The sequence below is a fragment of the Hylaeus anthracinus genome, unplaced genomic scaffold (assembly GCF_026225885.1).
Source record: "Hylaeus anthracinus isolate JK02 unplaced genomic scaffold, UHH_iyHylAnth1.0_haploid 3, whole genome shotgun sequence".
NCBI lineage: Eukaryota > Metazoa > Arthropoda > Insecta > Hymenoptera > Colletidae > Hylaeus > Hylaeus anthracinus.
Window position 1 is genome coordinate 5,698,553 of NW_026535284.1, and position 19,145 is coordinate 5,717,697.

Genomic DNA, 19,145 nt, shown 5'->3' on the forward strand with positions numbered 1-19,145 from the left:
TGCATAAAGATCCGCAGTCTAGTGATAACACAACAAAACACACGAAATATGTTCAACTTTCTTTTGTGAGGTAAATCTTTGAAAGATTGAGGGATTCTCTGCATTGCCTTTACAAAGGTGGCAAAGTGGTATACAAGGTGTCATGTATATACATGTACATGCATATATAATTTCATTCTAAAGATTATTAGAGAATTCTTATTTTGTTATTACTAATATTATTGTAGTTATGTAAAAGTACCTGAGATCGCAATTTTAAACAAAATAATGGCATCAACAATTTTTAATGTGTCCACATCTAATACTGACTTGACTTAAAACATAACTATAGTCAAGGTTCGTAGATCAATACCTGTAGTATAGTTATTTTTCATATCACTCTATGTGGCTTTCTGAACCCTTCTACTTTGTACCACAGGAATATTTATATACAGGGTGTCCCATAACTCACGTAGGAGCCGGAAATGGAGGTAACTCACACGATTCTAAACAAGAATTTCCTTTGCGAAAATGTCGTATGTTGCTACGTTTTTGAATTATTAAAGAAAAACCACGGACCAATCGCAGCGCCCGAGTAGCGCGCGCTCAGCCGCGAGAGCATAGGCTCGAGCCAGGATTGGCTGGCTACGTCAGGTCCCGGCGTAGCCAGCTGAGCGCGCGCTAATCGAGCGCTGTGATTGGCCAATGGTTTTTCGTTAATAATTCAAAAACGAAGCATCGTACGACATTTTCGCAAAGGAAACTCAAGTTCAAAATCGTCTCAGCTACACCCTAATTCCAGTTCTTACAATAATTCTGGGACACCCTGTATACTGTTTTTTGTTTTTATATTCTTTATAAAATTTAAATTCAAGTAAACATTATAGAACGTATTATTACAAGCCTAGATTTCATCTAACGACGTATAAAATGCGTAAAGTAGTATATTCTCAAGATTCCTATTGAATCAAATTAAATCTTTAAATAATTTTTTATTGCAAACTGCTGGAAAAAATCAATGATATAAAATCTATTGCTATTACTAGTGATTTGTCTATCGTCCATTTCTTTGAACTATTCGAGAATGTACTGTTAGAATTTGATGATGTCAGGTTTGGACAAATCCAGACAATTAGTGTTATAATTAGCAGGTGTTAAAATAAAACAAAGCTCTGTATTACACTGATTAAAAGCGAAAGAAGATTATTACTCCTAAAAAAACGACTATCAGTTCCGAGATAAAGGTGGTTACAAAAGTGGTAAATAAAGAATGTTGGATATTTTTTTATCCTGCACATTAATTCACCTTAAAATCATTTATTCGCATTAGAATTAAAAATAGTCAAAAAGCATTAAAAATATTGTAGCAAATATTATTTAAACTCGCAATGAGAAACCAAACCCTATCTCAGGATGTTTTACTTAACAAAATAATACTTTTTCCTCAGATTAATACCACCGTTAGCAGCACTGATGCTGCTTTGTATTTACGTGATACCTTACACCGGGTCTGGACCACAATGGAATTTAGTGGTGAACGAACATGCAAATATATGCAAAAGAACATGGTGGAGAAATTTTCTATTTATTCATAATTACTTTGGATTTGAATCGATAGTGCGTAAACGATATTTTTATTTTATACCAGCAACGAGTAAACCACGCTAAATAATACTTTAAAAAATAAATATTTTTATTGATTTTAGTGTCTTACCCACACGCATCACTTAGGTATAGACACTCAACTGTTTGTCCTTTCACCTCTAATGGTACTGCTTCTTTTTAAAAAACCAAAAACTGGATTCGTTGTTCTCAGTTTCTGTGCTTTAATTTCGACAGCGCTACGATATTTTGTAACGTATCATAAACACTTAAATAATTATGTGTTCTTCGGTACATCGTAAGTAAATATATTAAAAAATTATATTCAGAGCGCACAGAAATAATTTTAGAATATACCCATTTAATAGAATTTCAATATTTACAGAATAAAACAATTATTCGATACCGCGGATTTTTCGTACACCCTACCGTCGCATAGATTAACAGTCTATATAATAGGAATATTTATGGGTTATTTATTAAGATACATGCCTAAAGATTACAAAATGAACAGGGTAAGTAGGATAATTATATAAATTAATAAAATTTAATTTATATTACTTGTATTTAATTAGATTACTTCCACATCTGTTTAGACAGCTTTATACACCGGGTGGATCCTATGCACGATAATGTTTTGCTGTGCATTTTTTGGCCCAGCACACATGGGATCTATAGATTACATCTACAATCCGATGCATGCAGCACTGTATAATGCATTCGCTCCTATTGGTTGGTGTGCTCTCTTTGCTTGGGTAACTGTGATGCATCATAGTAAAAATACAAATGGTAATTATTATTTCGTATTATGTCAATTTAACATGAAGAAATGTTTATACAGGGTGTCCCAAAAATGTTGGAAGTCCTTAAATAGGGCGGTTCGGGAGGTGATTTGAAGCAACTTTTTCCTTAGCAAAAATGTTGTCCGAGGCTTCGTTGAGGAGATAATAACAGAAAACCCCGACCAATCAGAGCTCGAGTACGCCAATGGAACGCCCACAGGGGCGTAGACTGCGCGCTAAGCGGCTGCGCTCATTACGCTACCGCCGCCGCTCCAACGGTATACGCGCGCTCTGATTGGTCGGGGTTTTCTGTTAATATCTCTTTAAGGAAGCCTCGGACAACATTTTCACAAAGGAAAAAGTTGTTTCAAATCACCTCCCGAACCACCTCTTCCAAGGTGTTGCAACATTTTTGGGACACCCTGTATATTATATTACGCCAGTAGAGTTTGCAAAAGGGGCCCCTCACTCGACTCCTTCCCCTTCCACGCGACTACTTCCTCTTTCCACGATTTGCATTTTAAGGCCACGCCTTCGTATAACGCATAGGGGCGGGGGGAGTTAAACTCCATTGTTTTACGCAAGTAATAACGTTTCCATAATGCATTTTTACAAATTCTAGGCTGGTTCAGTCGACTTTTAGCATGGAGGGGATTTTTGATCACTACAAGGCTAAGTTATGCATTATATTTAACACAATTTCCGGTATACTTTTATAACGTTGGAAGAACCCGAAATGCTGCATATTTTGAATTCCTTAGCATGCAAGTAAGTTGCTATATTGTGATTTTACCTAAATATAATAATAATATATAATAAAATATAATAATATAATAATAATAAAACTATATATATGCTAGTAAATGTAATAATATATATTGTTATTTTGCAGTTCAATCTCAATGAGATTTTATGTATCATTACTCTGTCGGTCACCCTCACGTTGCTCTTTGACACACCATGCCAAAATATTAAAAATTACTTGTTAAAGAAACGCGTCTCCGAAACTACAACAAAGACGAAATTACAATAACGCTCCCAGCGAATACATTTAATTTGACACCCAGTGATTTAAGGTATTGTAAATAGTATTTGAAATGTTCATTTTACTATTAGTAAAATTAATTCCCGTGGCTTGCCCTCATATATAATGTATATGATAGCTAAGGAAAGCTATATTTATATAAATATTGTCATATTAAGTTTGTATAAGTGCTTGTAAATAATATATATTTTTGTAATTTTTATTTTATATACTTGAAACATTCTATAAACGGTAAATATTATACTATGTTTAAAAATGTGTACCTAAATAATTTAGTACAGTGTTATTTATTTAAAGGCATACTTTTTATTACGTACTTGAAATATACGGTAAAATATGTATTTAAAAAATGTTTATAATAACAGATAATTACTGTTAGAAAATAGAAGTTTAAATCAATCAGACACTGTTGAAGACTGTAAGGTGGCATTTATATGTATAAATTGTATACACATAAATTATTAACAAATTAATAACACATATTTGTTATTACTATTATTTTTTCATTATTATCGCTGTTATTTCTGTCTCTAATACTAATTATTAGAGAAGGTATACAGAGAGATGGAGGGGAGAATTTGACGTGGGAGGAGGGGAAGGTGTAATGAAGGTTAAGGAGAAGGGCGAAAGAGGAGAGGAATAAGAATCTAAGTAGGAAGGGGAGTGGGGGTGGAGGTCGACGATATACAGTATACAGGTTGGAGCGTTTAAATAAAAACACCCAAACATCTTTGTTATTTTTAGTTTTATAAAAAAAATGTATAAGAAATAAAATAATTTTTGGAAAAAATATAACCAAGTTCGAAAAACATTAAAACTCCACTAAAGAGTATGAAATAATTTCTATTTCCTTTATATTAAATTATATTAAATAATATATTAAATTTCTATTTCCTTTACATTAAATTATATTAAATAACCTTTTCGGAGACACAGCCTGCACATGTGAAAATCAAACTCAGGAAGGACGCAGACTTATTCCTAAACAGTAACAATTTCCAGTAACAATTTCAATTTTGACATACGTAACTGAAATGTACAGGTATAACACTAGGTGTATATGTATATGTACTTATGCATATTTATTGTATATTTATATGTATCTAAACATGTAAATCCTACAAATGTAAATTATATATAAGTTAATATAAATGTTCTCGTCATGTAAATATCTAAAAGACACATAGTTCTACAACAGGACTAGATATCCCTAATAAAAAAAGAAAAAAATCCTCTACTTTTTCGCTACATATAAATGTAATTTTATATCATACTTATCATAATACAACTTTTAATTGTTCATTTGTATACTAATAACTGATTGATATATCGTTTTCTAAATAATTAAAAAAAAGAGACCTGCGGCGCCATCTCTCGGCATATCCCCTAGTTTGTCGTGAAATAGTTCCCTCCTCGCTCTGCTAGATGGCGTCACTAACATGAAAAATATTCTAAACCTAAATTTTTCACTTTTCTCTGCATATAAATGTAATTTTACATTCTTACTACTATATTTCGGATTTTAGATGTATATTTGTACACTAATAATTGTTTTCAAATAAATAAAAAAAGAAACCGGAAATTGTGGCGTCATCTATCGGTGTACCGTTCAAGTTAGTCGTGAAATAGTTCCCACCATGCGCCGCTAGATGGCGCCACCAACATGAAAAATATTCTAAACCTAAATTCCTTACTTTTTTCTGCATACGAATGTAATTTTACATTCTTATTACCATAATTCAACTTTTAGATGTTCGTTTGTACACTAACAATTGTGTGTAAATAAATTAAAGGAAACGGAAAGTGTAGCGCCATCTCTGTGCGAACTGCCTAAGTTTGTCACGAAATAGTTCCCAGCTAATACCGCTAGATGGTGCAACACGTTACCCTTTCTCTATTTATTTAAAAAAATGTTATATCAGTCAATTATTAGTGTACACACGAACATCTAAAAGTTGAGTTATGGTAGTAAGAATGTAAAATTACATTTGTATGCAGAAAAAAGTAAGGAATTTAGGTTTAGAATATTTTTCATGTTAGTGGCGTCATCTAGCGACGTGAGGTGCGAACTATTTCACGACAAAGTTGAGCGATTTTCCGAGATATGACGCAACTTTTTCCAGCTTTCTTTTATTTATTTAAAAAACTGAATTTTGCCTTCAAGGTCATCCCAAGGTCATTGAATTTGTCTTGACACGGACTATATTGTCTAGTCAAAAGTACAAAGTGGCATGTAAAAATTACATTGTTGGGAAAGGCGCGTGTAATGATAAGAGCATTTTTTCACAAGGTCTTATTTTCCGAGTTTTCAAGGTCATCGGCTGTTTTTTAAGCGGGACGGGGTATTTTCATAATTGTAATATTGTAACCGATAAAAGAACAAATTCAAGCATGTGAAATATGTTATATTAATGTATTTATTACAGTTGCTCTGCACAAATATATTATTGTAAAATAGAGGAAAATGCGATTCAACCTAATCTTTTAAGTAAGACATAATTGTATTTATAAACAGTTGTTATTTTGGTATCGCTGCGTCCATAGTAGTATTCGTTTGCATTAATTTAATATGTATGCAAACATACATCGAGTATCAATACTTTATAGAGATCATAATATAACTTTGTATAGATATTTTTATAACAGTCTTAACTATTCAGGGTATACAAAAACTGAAATTAAAAGAAACAATATAAATCAAACAAAAGAACAAATAATATAAAAATATACATTTCAATTGTTACAGTAACAAAAAATATAATAAATATACAAACTAATAATATTGAAGTGTTTAATAAGGCTTAATCAAATATATAATAAAATCCATAAACAATTTAAATATAATTAAGTTCATTAGAGATATTTATAATCCTAAATTTCTATTCGTTATAAAGAAAAGTCTTACCTTTAGAACAGTTTTATGTGCAATAGAAGTTAAAAGCGGAATTGTCCGATACAATATATAATTATTTGTTACATAATATATACTTATGTTAAGTAATCATTAATTATAGTAGCATTTAATTTTATAATTATAATGTGATACTGTTAGTTAAATATTATAAAGAAATAAACTAATTCTAAAAGACATATTATAACTGCTTGAAACAATTTAAAAAATAATCAATTTTTCCATAAATATGTATCATTTAAATGCAACATTTATATGGAAGCTCAAAACAAAAAAAAAAAAATGTATATATGAGTTTGAGAATTGTTTTAATACTAATTATTCTATATTATATAGATTTGTATACCTGCTAATTACCACTCTCCACGTTTTGTGACGATATTTCTATATTTAAGAGAAATCTCGATTTGTCAATATTGCAGGAGCGATCAATGACCATCCATACAGTCCCAAACACATCCAAGAGGATATAATTTTTACCCACATTGAGGCAGCATTGGAGTTCAGAGTATTCAAATCGGAATTTGGTCTATAAAATTATTTCTACATATGTATACTGAACTTCTTACTGCAATCTATTTTACGAAAAAATGATGGCAAATACTTACTGGTACCAATTAGTAAGTGTCATCATAACATATAGCGTGGAGAGAGCAAACATGAGATGGAAGAAACTCCAATTGTAAGCTACCGTGTCCTCTTCATTATCCCATACTTTAGCCTCATTTCCACTTTCTGCGTCAGGATTACGGCCTTCTACTGGAGTATAATCTAGTTACATTTAGGAAAACGGAAAAGAACTTAAAAGAAAGTGTCTACAATGCAATCTTTATTTTCCTAATCGTTCCTATTAGAATTAGCGGCATAGCAGTAATAACAAATGTTATTAGATGCACTTATACACATAAAAACTTCGTCATAAACCTTTTGGTACAATGCTGGACATTCATAGATCACTTATTATACAATATAACCAACAGCAGAATACTTCTCTCCACTAAAACTTGGACTTCTTGTTTATCTATTTGTACTTCACAAGTATTCGAATATACAGACTGTTTCATTTAAAGCAGAATGTTTCAATATCTCACGAGAGGATAAAGATATCAAAAAAATGTCTTTACAAAAGTTATTTGACCCAAAGAGAAAAATTATATGATATAAATAAATTTTTTGTAAGTAAAGTGGTGGGGGATTTAACAAAAAAATGAACTTTTTTAAATGAAACTATACATTTTTATCCATAATAAAATAGTCGTTGGTTAAACAAATTATCGATCTAATTATTGATAGTTAGTCGAATTGGAAATGGATATTTCTACACTGCCATTAACCCTTTGATTGCGAATTGCGTATATTACCATCCTTAAAAAATAGATTCGGAGAAATTTTTAAATGTACAATTTATTCATCTGATGTTTAGTTTTAAAAATAAAAATTAAAAACTTGAAAGTCCTTTTTTCCAAAATTTAATTACAGAAGGTTAAATTGTATATCAAAATGCACTTTTGTACCAAGCAGTTTACAATCTTTATACAAACAAAAGCTGATAAGAAAAAATGAAACTTGATGCGACATCAAACCTATATATACATATTAAAAACATGAAATATTAGTCATAAAACATTTGCATTGGAAACAGTAATGAAGTTCTCAATGAAAAATTTAAGTTAAAATCAAACAAATGAATGTATAAAACATATAAGACAATGAAGCAGGCACACATTAACTACCAAGCACCTGCAGTGTCCCATACTGATAGTACAACTGGGAATTTCATGGTTATACATTAAAAAATAAATAAAAAATGTGGAATTAATTCTTTTTCGTTTTTAACCAAATCACTTTAAACGTTTGCCGCGTAAATGTTGCTTGTTTTAAATTACTGTGATTGATTAAATTACAGCGTTTTTTCCATTTATAATTTTTAAAATATTAAAATAGATATTTTCCACTACAAATGGACACTTTTAATAGTAACTTCCATTATAGAAAAAGATTTCGTTAATCGATTATCGTACATAATCACACCGACAAAATGGCAAACACTGAGACTCCATATTGTTATCAATAAGTTTGTAAATCAAGTGTATAACAAATATTCAAAGAATTCTCAAAAACGAGATACCATATGAATAAATATAATTCTATATTTTCAATATTTTCTATATTTTCATTTTTCAGATAAAATCACAAACTATTTGATTGTACTATCGGTTATGAAACACCCTCTATACTGCCTATAAAAATATTGTCACGGATACTTTGTATTTCAAAATATTGAAAACTAATAAACTAATCTTTGCGGGTACGTAAATTTGCATACTGTGCATACAATGTGATGCCTACATTTCTCAGTAATGAAAAGTAAATGATCAGGGTAATTACGTTGAAGTTCTACTTTAAGGTAATAGTGTGTGCCTACCTTCGTTGTCGATAAGACTCTGGTCAACTGCGTTCCTAACTGTATGAAGAAAGCACAATAATTTATTAAAGAGATTTTGATCAATCTTTTAATATATGGCAAACAAATGAAAGTTAAGTTAAGAATGAAAGTAAGTTAATGTTTATATGAGTGCACAAGTACACATATTATTAAATTATTTAATTTCTAAAAGCACGAATTAGCTTTAAATAAAACGTAAATTATTTTCGGCATACCTGCTCCATTATCCTTGACCAAAACATTCTCGGACATTGTAAGTTTTGATGATTTGGATGCAGTACGCAAAGAACTATACAATACACAACTAAACCAGATGACTAAACCAATAACACTTTCTTTATCGAAAGATACGCGATTACGTGCATCGGTATCATTAGGAGAAAACATTTTCAGGAATCCAGGATTGCATTCACTATCTGTAAACAGAATCACCAATTGTTATTATCGAAATGAATGAATATTGCTAAAATTTTGTACATATCTATTTGAAATGGAGTGCATACCTGGACTGTTTGAAATTCCACTCCATGTTAAATAAACAACGTACAAGGAAACAATAGACGATTGAAGAAGACCAGAACGTGGATAATGTTCTTGTACAACTGGTAGAGTTGATATGATACTAACAATTACACATAAGATTAGGTTGAAGGATATGAAAAATTTATTCAAGGCACAGGTATATGGCTGTAATAAAAAATACGTGTAATAATAACAGGAAAATTAAATAGTACAATAAATTTTAATTATATAGTCTAAAAACTTACGTGAGTAAAGTATATAAAAAGTAAAACAATTCCGGTAATAGAAACAGCGTAATTAAACAACGTTGCTCCTAATAGTGCAGCATACCTAGTATATTTATATATATTTAGCTATTTATACTTATTAAAAATTAAAGAAGTTATAACAGTACATAAGGTTATAAGTACCATCCTTTTGATCCTGTATCCACATAATTACCAACCCAAGCATCTGCCCATGAATGGGCAAAATCAACTATGAGAATTAATTGAATAATAATAAAAAGAAAGCCACCAATCATTCCAAAATACATCCATGTTGTTCCAAATGACTTTTCAGGTATGAAAAATGCGCCAATTATTCCACCGATTATTAGAAGATATTTAATAGCCCAGAATCTAAGAATACAAAGTTACATATCACAAATAATCCTTAATATAAAAAATACTTTATATTGTTTTATCATACCCATTTTGTATAGGTGCCCTGGGATCTTTAGAACTTCTTACTCTGATCATCATAACAGACATCAAAAAGAAGTACAAAGCTATGATGAAACATATTCTATACACTGCTAAATATCCAACAGCGGACTCACAATCAATAGTGAATTTCGATGGAACATAGTTTGTGCTATTAGCACAAAATGGTACCTATGGAAGACAAATTAGATATAGCAAACTCTTCTTTATAATTAAAATTAAATTGTTTTATTGCACATTTTGAAATCTTACCTTTTTAAGCGCATCTTGCAAACCAGGAGCCAATGTAATGCAAGCAGCAATAGTTCCTATCATTAATAATAATGCATACATAATACGAGTACTCGTGCTGTTGCGACACGATGGACATTGAGAACAACAGAAACTGCAGGCTGTGCTGCTGCACAGGCAGGCAAGCTATATAACAAAGTGTAAATTATGTAATGATAATCATATATATTAACCCTTTAGCTGTGTATATTTTAATTATATGTATATTGCATGTACGTCAACAGTTAAATGTTGGTCATTCGGATGAAACTAAAACTGAATTGCTATGAAAAAATAATAAACATCACAGCATGTCATAGTGTTTATTTATTTCAATTATAGTTACAATTAACAATCTAACACAAAGTTGTATATCAATTATACATTGATTCAATAAACAAAATAATTGTAATGTTAAATGAAATTTACTAAATATATAAGCCCTACATTCAAAAAGTTAATAATTTATTATTACTATTTAAAAATATGAAAAATTGTGAGTCTCAAAAAGTTATAATTAAAAGAATATTTCATCTTAGTAGAACAACTATGTTTGTGTATTAATATAATTTAAAGCATTTTCGCATAAAGTTAAAGTCTTTCTCAATCTATGTTAATAGTTAATTCTATTTATTTTACATAGAAAAACAATAGTTCTTTAACGCAATAAAGTTTGCATGCTTTGAGGAAAATATATATGCTTCTTATGTCAGTGCTCTCAAGAGAGTCAATAGAATCTAACTTTAAATCAATTAACCATAATTAAATTTGATGATTCATTGGAGTTCCCACTAATCTTTGTTTGTCAGACAAAAAAATTAGCATTACGCAATAACTAAGAGTAACAGAGAAAATGAGTCAGATCAAGACATTTTCACAAAGATATTGAATTAATTCTTCAAGATGCATCCTGAAAATAAAAATCGAGTGTGTATTTACAATTTATTTACCTGCGCTGTTGAACAAATGAGACCCATTATTAGGTTTTCTATCCGTTCAATTTATTGAACGGTATAAAGAAACTCGTAATTTAAATTGCTATTATTAATTTCAAAACGCGACAAGTGGAAGGACAATCAACACTGATTGCAGTAGAACACAGTACAAATTTTCACAATAACAATGGCGTCTTGACAGATAACTGCATCCAACTTCTCGCCATCAGCTGACTTTGACGTCATATCCTTTATTTCATCTGCATTCATCGCAATGTTTTTTTTTTCAGCTCTAAATATAGTTGCTATTTATATGATTATATTTTTAGGTGAAACAAAAAATTGTATTGATCAAATATAAAGCATAAGTTTATAAAGCATGACGAGCTTATAAATTTTACCAACAATTCAACTACACTAATTCTAATTTTAGTACCATGGCGCCATCGGTGGGAAAACGGCAAAGCTTGTACTGAAAGTAGTTGTCACTGCTTTTGTAGTTATTCTTTATTTTTCATAAACGCATAATCAATACGATTCTATGCTTTATAACACTACAATATATTATTTAAACATTTCTCTGCTTTTATGTATGTATCTGGGTCTGTATAATCAGACTGTAAACCTATACTCACTATTTGCAATAACGCAAACTTGTCGGTAATGCAAGTTGAACTAGAAAGAAAATTCTATGTTTTATTTTTAATTACTTTTGAAAATAATTGAATTAGAAGTGTTGTATTACAAGATACTATCTAAAATTTATATAACTCGCGTTATATTTCTGATGCGTTATAATTCTCTTATGGTTAATTGGTCGGTAACTTACCAGCTGTAAGTAATAAATGTGTTGGTAAAATAAGTAAAATATATATTTTACCGGTAAAATTTAATCACTGATGACGAACTTGAGCGTTTTGCCGCCGAGGGCGTTGATTACCATTTATGATTAGATCGATAAAATTAAAGAAATTTGCATAAAGAAATTGTTAATTGCAAGAATGGTGGATAAAATACGAAAATAGACAGTTGGCAGAAAATGTTGGCAGTTATTTTGTAATAACCTTATGCTATAATAAGAATTCACGAAGAGTCGAGATTCATATTCATATAAACTTAATTATCTTCAATTTAGGCTTTGATTTAAGTGAGTCGGATGAAAATTCGGCGAGCTACGTCCTCCGCGAATTTAAAAACCTGTTTTTTAAAACAATTTTTGTAAACTAAATTTTTCAGACTCTTCGAAGAACTGCTGTTCTTGAATATTCTCCGTAATTTTCGCGAAGATCAATCCTCCTTCGTGCTTTCAATAGTAGTATGTAGGAATTAATTTAACTTCCACTTAACTTATTTACAATTTATTTATATATTCATATACGTGAGAATATAATTTAAATTTTCAATGTTAATAAACGATGTTAAGCCGATAGGATGTCATTTGAATTTTTTTAACTTTTGTTTCAAACAACAACGCATCTAACAGGAATATAGCGTTTTAAATTTATGGTTAAATATTTCTAGTAAATATTAGGTTGTACGAAAAGTTCGTGCCAATTTCTAAGAAAAATGTAAAAACACGTTTGAATTTGAATATGTATTTATTGAACTACATAGGTGCCATTTTGTTCCACAACCTTTCCACCTTTTAAGGGATGTATACATGTTATTTGTTTTCAACCACTTCGACATATTCAGACCTGTACCACCTACCAAAAATCGACATAGATTTTCCGGACAACCCAATATAATAATATATGGTGTTATGTTGCAGTTCGATCTCAATGAAATTACCTCCCGAACCACCCCTTTGAAGATGTTACAACATTTTTGGGACATATCCTGTATATATTTAAAAAAGTCGATTTTTTCGACCTGCTGAACCGAACTACCCCCTTCATACATTATTTTTAAAGGATCTGTAAAAAAAAGCCTCAATTTCATCGTCCTAAACTGAACTTTTCCCGTTATTACCTTTGTTAACTCTTTGCGGCACAGGAATTCAGGTCATAAAATGTTGCACAGGAATTTTATTGCGTTTTAAATCAAACAAAATTGTTATATCCTTGCTAATAAAGGTATCACATAATGCAACAAAATAAATCTAATAACAAGGGGCGTCACATTTATAGTTTTAAGAATATTGAAACATAAACAATAAATAAAAATATGTTTTTTTTTTTGTATTACTCCTCAAGTTGCATGGTGAGACGAATAAAATCCCACCATATTTTCATCATTTGCAAACAAATTCAATCTTTAGTTTTTATTATAAAACGCTTCACTTGTTTATATAGAACTAATTTTTATATAAATTAACTTACCTCTACGATTTTTCACATAAAACCAGGAAAGAAATATTATCGCAATGAACCTTCCGCTTACAGCAATTGTCGAACCGGTATTAGCATGTTGAAAGTTGCCAACATAAGTGCATACATTTGTAACGTTGGATGAATATATTACCAACTGCTTTACGTAAATAAGACGAAATATAAACCTATACACATGCAGCTATTGCAAAATTTCGAGGTGGGATTAAAAATGTCCCACCATGCGTTTCGGTCCATCAAAAAGGTGGGATGACTTTGAATCGCACCGTGCCCCAAAGAGTTAATATACGCAAGTTCGGTCTAATAAAAATCGTACGACACGATCGTATGATCACGCGTACGGCTCGTACGCAGATAGGCAATTACATAAGTACGGAAAATGGGATGTAAGACGAGAAGCAACCCAGTTGAAACACGTACCTCCCTTTATTGCCGTAATTATCAGTGTATTTTCCCTTCCCTTTCATGTGGTCTATTCATGACATGTTTCTTCGTGGGTGGACTATATAAACGTGTTTATTTCTGTTCCTCATTCTTCTGTATTCCGCAGGAGCTCTGTGATAAACAAACCGCGCAATGCTCTGACGGTTCTTCTCCGCGAGTCGTGGCTGATAGTGGTATAAAGGAAGCGTTCCCTTCGCGCACGGGTCTCCCATTTCTTTTTTTTTTTTCTCTCTGAAACCCTCTTTTGCGCCAAATTTTGTTGTGCTCTTTTTACTCTCTTGGTGAAAGATGTGTCGTTTTTCCTCGATTTGGATAAATACATCCGTGTTGCATCTGATGTTGTGTGTCGGTTACGCGGTTGGTCTGTACGAAACAGCGCCGCACATTATCGTGTTTATGGCTGACGATCTGGTAAGATTATTATTAATTCCTTTCGATCGGAAATGTGAACGTTGATAATAGAGATTTTTCTTGGTCTTTGCTATTTCAATGTTTAACGAATTCTGTTTATGTTCCCAGACAGATTCAAACTGCTAGCACCAAGATATGAAAAGATAAAACATATATTTATTTAAAAATACCTTTATTCGAGATTTCAAAAGTCTACCTATGGCAAGAGATTCATTGGAATGTAAATAATTATGCTTTGCACTGTTTTATGGACTGTCGTCTTTATCCTTTCATTGAATATAACAATTTGTTTACCGAGTGATGAGTCGATCTTTTGTACATTTTTATATTGTCCAAAGTAGTACATTATTAATTTTTTAATTTGTCATGAATAGACTGCGGATTTTTATGTAAAATAAATAAATTATACTTGCTAATAAATTATACTTACTAATAAATTTTACTTACAAATATTGAACCTAAATAGGAATTTATTTTATTCTGCAAATATTATAATGTGAACTTTACTTTCAATCTTTTTTATATTCTTGCTTCATACTGTTTGCAATTCTTGCATATTCGTGCGATTTGTAGTTTCTTGCACATTCAAATTTCCTATAAATGCATAAAGATCCGCAGTCTAGTCATGAATGTAAACCTCGAAAGGTTGTTAATTGCAGCCCAATGGCTGGTGCTTAGGCCAATGCTGTTCATGCTACAGTTTCTCCGTTTAACCACCCTCGAACTGAGCTTTTTTCAACCAAAGTAATAAATTTCACAAGTGTCAAAGTAATACTTGCTCAAAATTGTGATGACGTGATTTTTCAATTTTAAACATTAAATATACAATTTGTCTACGAACTCTGATCACTTGAATGTCTTCGTTACTTCAAACAGTATATATGCGAAAATATTTTCTACAAAATTTGTATGTTTTAAATAGATACATAATTTACTATAAATTGTTTTCACATATGCAGAGTTGTAGAGGAGATTTCTGATAATTCTGATTTTTTAACGGATTATGGAATGTCGTATTCTGAATACAAAAGTGATCAATTTTGATTGGAATGAAAATAATAAATAACTATTTGAAACAATTAAATTTGAACTGTTACTTTCAATGTAGTGATTTGAAAATAAAGATAATACTAATTCATTTGATATGATAGCTATTTCAAATGACGAATTATTTGGTTGTTTTATTATTTCAAATTTAACAAAAGAAATAATTTTTAAAATAATGTCATTATTATCTAAGTTTTTTTTTTTTTTTGGTCCATCTAATATTAGTGCAAAATGTTTCATAATTTAGTAAAACCGTTTCACATAGACGAATCAGTCATTTTATTTTGCAAAAACGTCAAAACATTTATTTCTTTTTGCGTTTACATAACAAGTGTGGAATTTCTTGCTATTTCACCCTTATTGCTTTCAATTTTGAAATTGTCAGATACTTGTGATTTCATCTGACAATTTGATTTTTATCTGAAAATAATTTTAACGAACAATTTGACAGTTACTTCAAATAATTATAAAATAAAATATGCTATTTGACGTAATGTTTACATAATATCATTTGAGAACTGATCACAGGCATGAAATTAATAACGAAACAAAATAACGTGTTACTTGAAATAATATTTATACATTATCATTTCAAAAATGATAACAAGTGCGAAATTAATAACGAGATGTAATAACACATTACTCGAGATAATATCTCAAATAATATTTCAAATAATATTATTTTAAAACTGATCTCAGGTATGAAATAAATAACGAAATAAAATAACGTGTAACTTGAAATAATATTTATACATAATCATTTCGAAAATGCTCAGGTCTGTGTATCGCTTATACCTGCCTGTTTTGCTTAATCTACTGCGATTAATCTGTAGTACGAAAGCGTTTTGAATTAAAATTGTCCATAGTTAAGACAATTATCGTAGCATGAAAATTATCTACGCCCCCTCAACTAATAAGGATGCTAGTGCTAGTGCTTCTGACTCACCGTAACCGCAAAAGAAAAATCACCCTCTTCTTCGTACCGTCATATCAATTACTGCATTATGTCGTTGCATTTTATTATATAATCACTTATCATCTAGTACACGTACGCAGGAACACGAGTTCCGTGCGAACGGTGCTATTTCGATCATTTTCTTGTCGCCAAAACGAAATTAAGGGGTCAGCCCAGTTTGGAATTTTAAAGAAATTGGAATTGTTCTTCCTGTGCTGACGTTTACTGTATTAAGTACAAAATGCAGTTAGTTCTAATTAAAAACACAAAGTATTTGGAATTGTATATGGGTCAATTAAGGGGACAGATCGATTTAGAATTCTGAAGAAATCGAAGTTGTTCTTCCTGTGCTGACCTTTAATGTATTAAGTACAAAATGCAGTTAGTTCTAATGAAAAACACAAAGTATTTTGAATCGTATAGCCGACATACACACCGTTCATAATTTCTTTGTTAAATCTTCCGTACAACTTTATTTACAATAAAATTATTTACACCATATAATATGCGTCCTTATATCAAATAATTATTGGTATAATCATTTTTTGATAACTTAATGAGATATTTAACTATTCTAACTATTTAACTGATCTAAACGAAACACCCTGATTTACATTACATTAATGAATATAACTTACGTTTCTGTATTTAGTTTGTGTTACATTTGAAAATACATTCTAACAATAGCTTTTTTTTTTTATTAATAGCTTTATCTTTACATTACCAACGGACAGATTAAAAGATTTTGCTTTTGTCGCATTTCTCGACGAAGCGAATCTTTTAAACATATTTGCGTTTCTATATTAGTATAGAAAATACAATCATTTGCATCTCTGTTCCAAAATGAACTATTTTGCAGTTATCCTGCGATTAGTTCTAGCTCCGCCATTTCAATGAGAATATTAAGAAGGAAATATTTTTATGTATTTTACGACTCGCGTAATAAATCAATACTAACAGACTTCTTACAAGTTGTGTAATATCCGAGAAATAATTTTACAAAGAGGGATGATATTTCGGTGCTATGGATTTAATTTTTAAATTTTTGGTTGGCTGCTTAGCTTCTCGAGAAGAAAAGAAATTTTTTATATCTCGTAGGGGTGGAACGACGTTGGTTTTCATGGATCGAATCAGATACCAACGCCAAACATTGATGCTCTTGGATACAATGGGATCATATTGAACAGGCACTATGTATTGCCATCTAGCACACCATCCAGGACAGCATTCTATACTGGACAATACCCGATACGTATTGGTATGTTCATAAACAAGCAATTGTTTATTGTCGAAGCAAAACGTACAGTAGAAAATAAGTAGAGAATTCCAAGATATTTTATCAGAAAAAACCTTACTTATTAAAGGAAATATTATTGCTGCATGTAAGGAGACGATGACGCGAAAATTAACAACTAATTACGAGGACACGATTTTGAAAGTTAATACGTTTATGAATTTTCCGGTATATCGTGTTGATTATTGCTTGACCGTATTAGAAAGCATAGAAAGTCTTCGAATCTTCTTATTGTAATTTTATTTAATTTTTCTCACGTTCAATTAATTTATTTTGAACGTCGAGTTGTCTTTATCTCCGATCACTTTTGACTTCTGATTTTGCAAAGTAATTGTACAATTTGATGCATCAAAGAACATCCCGACGAAATTATTTTCTTTGACTTTGCTAATTATTTTTAACGATCGAAACGTGATTAGTAGACTGCGAATTTTCGCGTAAAATAGAATCTTTGCAGACCTACAAAACTTGAACCTAATTAGGAATTCATTTTACTCTGCAAATGTTGCGATACGAACTTTACATTCAATTATTTTTCATATTCTTACAAACTGTGCCCAGTTTGCAGTTTCTTCCACATTCAAGTCTTCCATAAATACATAAATATTATGAGTCCAGTGATTAGGTTGTAGCACAAACAAAACTACCCTTTGCGCACGAGTGGCGCTTCCAGGGCGACGTATGTAATTTAAAAGTGATTTTTTGTACGTACAATTTCAATTTTACTTATATCAGAGTACAGCTAATTGTTAATTGAAATAATACATTGAGTCGTGAGTGTTCGTAGATGTTTTTGGTTTTACAGAAATTTATTATAAAAATGGACTGAATTTGATTTTGTAGAAAAATGCCTCGAGCGCAAAGGGTTACTTTGTGAACGTACGTATCGAGCAATATACAAATGACAGTGTATGTCATTTATTATACATTGTATAATACAATGTATTAATACACATAATATTTTAATATTTAATAATTGTATAATACAATGTATTATTGTATTGTTGTAATCTATTATTGTGTTAATGTATTATATTATATTATGTATATACAATCTATTATTGTATTAATTATTATATTATATTATGTATATACAATCTATAATTGTATTAATTATTATATTATGTATATACAATCTATAATTGTATTAATTATTATATTATATTATATTATGTATATACAATATATTATTGTATTAATTATTATATTATAGTGTGTATATACAATATATTATTGTATTAATTATTATATTATATCATGTATATACAATGTATTATTGGATTATTGTATTAATACAATGTATTAATAAAATAATACATTGTATAATACAACATGTCATTTATTATATATTGTTATACATAATATAACATATAACATAATATATATATTATGTGTATATATATATACACATATAACATATATATATACATATATATATAATATATATATAATATATATATAACATATA

At 30.2% G+C, this 19,145-nt stretch overlaps 3 protein-coding genes across 10 annotated transcripts in view; 2 read left to right on the forward strand and 1 right to left on the reverse strand.

The window, feature by feature from the left end:
• Positions 1-3,615, forward strand: part of LOC128894063 (nose resistant to fluoxetine protein 6-like) — a 27,904-nt gene extending 24,289 nt beyond the window's left edge. The window contains exons 7-12 of the mRNA XM_054155497.1: positions 1,428-1,596; positions 1,686-1,879; positions 1,967-2,096; positions 2,178-2,370; positions 2,986-3,131; positions 3,256-3,615. Coding sequence (XP_054011472.1) covers positions 1,428-1,596; positions 1,686-1,879; positions 1,967-2,096; positions 2,178-2,370; positions 2,986-3,131; positions 3,256-3,396 — 973 coding nt within the window. The 3' untranslated portion in view covers positions 3,397-3,615. The remainder of the gene's footprint in view (positions 1-1,427; positions 1,597-1,685; positions 1,880-1,966; positions 2,097-2,177; positions 2,371-2,985; positions 3,132-3,255) is intronic.
• Positions 3,616-5,800: 2,185 nt separating this feature from the next.
• On the reverse strand, positions 5,801-11,415 carry LOC128894072 (serine incorporator 1). Of its 8 annotated transcripts, none has more exons than XR_008461451.1 (11): positions 11,212-11,415; positions 10,244-10,408; positions 9,978-10,162; positions 9,698-9,907; positions 9,533-9,617; positions 9,269-9,452; positions 8,981-9,181; positions 8,745-8,783; positions 6,928-7,090; positions 6,314-6,848; positions 5,801-6,080 (listed from the first exon to the last, which is right to left on the reverse strand). XR_008461451.1 is itself a non-coding variant. In XM_054155528.1 (11 exons), exons 1-10 carry the CDS (start codon positions 11,236-11,238, stop codon positions 6,710-6,712), a joined length of 1,398 nt encoding a protein of 465 aa, XP_054011503.1. In that variant the 5' UTR covers positions 11,239-11,415; the 3' UTR covers positions 5,801-6,080; positions 6,666-6,709. The 8 variants fall into 8 exon arrangements, 7 of the variants coding, with proteins under 7 accessions (XP_054011503.1, XP_054011501.1, XP_054011505.1 ...); XM_054155528.1 differs by having other exon boundaries at positions 6,666-6,848; XM_054155526.1 differs by lacking the exon at positions 5,801-6,080 and having other exon boundaries at positions 6,123-6,848.
• Positions 11,416-14,064: 2,649 nt separating this feature from the next.
• The window catches only part of LOC128894066 (arylsulfatase B-like), a 19,581-nt gene continuing 14,500 nt past the window's right edge, over positions 14,065-19,145 (forward strand). The window contains exons 1-2 of the mRNA XM_054155509.1: positions 14,065-14,381; positions 17,482-17,641. Of these exons, the coding sequence (XP_054011484.1) occupies positions 14,259-14,381; positions 17,482-17,641 (283 nt within the window). The 5' untranslated portion in view covers positions 14,065-14,258. The remainder of the gene's footprint in view (positions 14,382-17,481; positions 17,642-19,145) is intronic.

Excerpts from the sequence above, each read along its gene's own strand:
- LOC128894072 (XM_054155528.1), bottom strand. The coding sequence starts at position 11,238 with ATGGGTCTCATTTGTTCAACAGCGCAG. Across the intron at positions 10,409-11,211 it reads TCATTTGTTCAACAGCGCAG|CTTGCCTGCCTGTGCAGCAG; the intron begins GTAAATAAATTG and ends TTTGTTATATAG. Across the intron at positions 9,182-9,268 it reads TGGAATTTCAAACAGTCCAG|ATAGTGAATGCAATCCTGGA; the intron begins GTATGCACTCCA and ends TTCTGTTTACAG.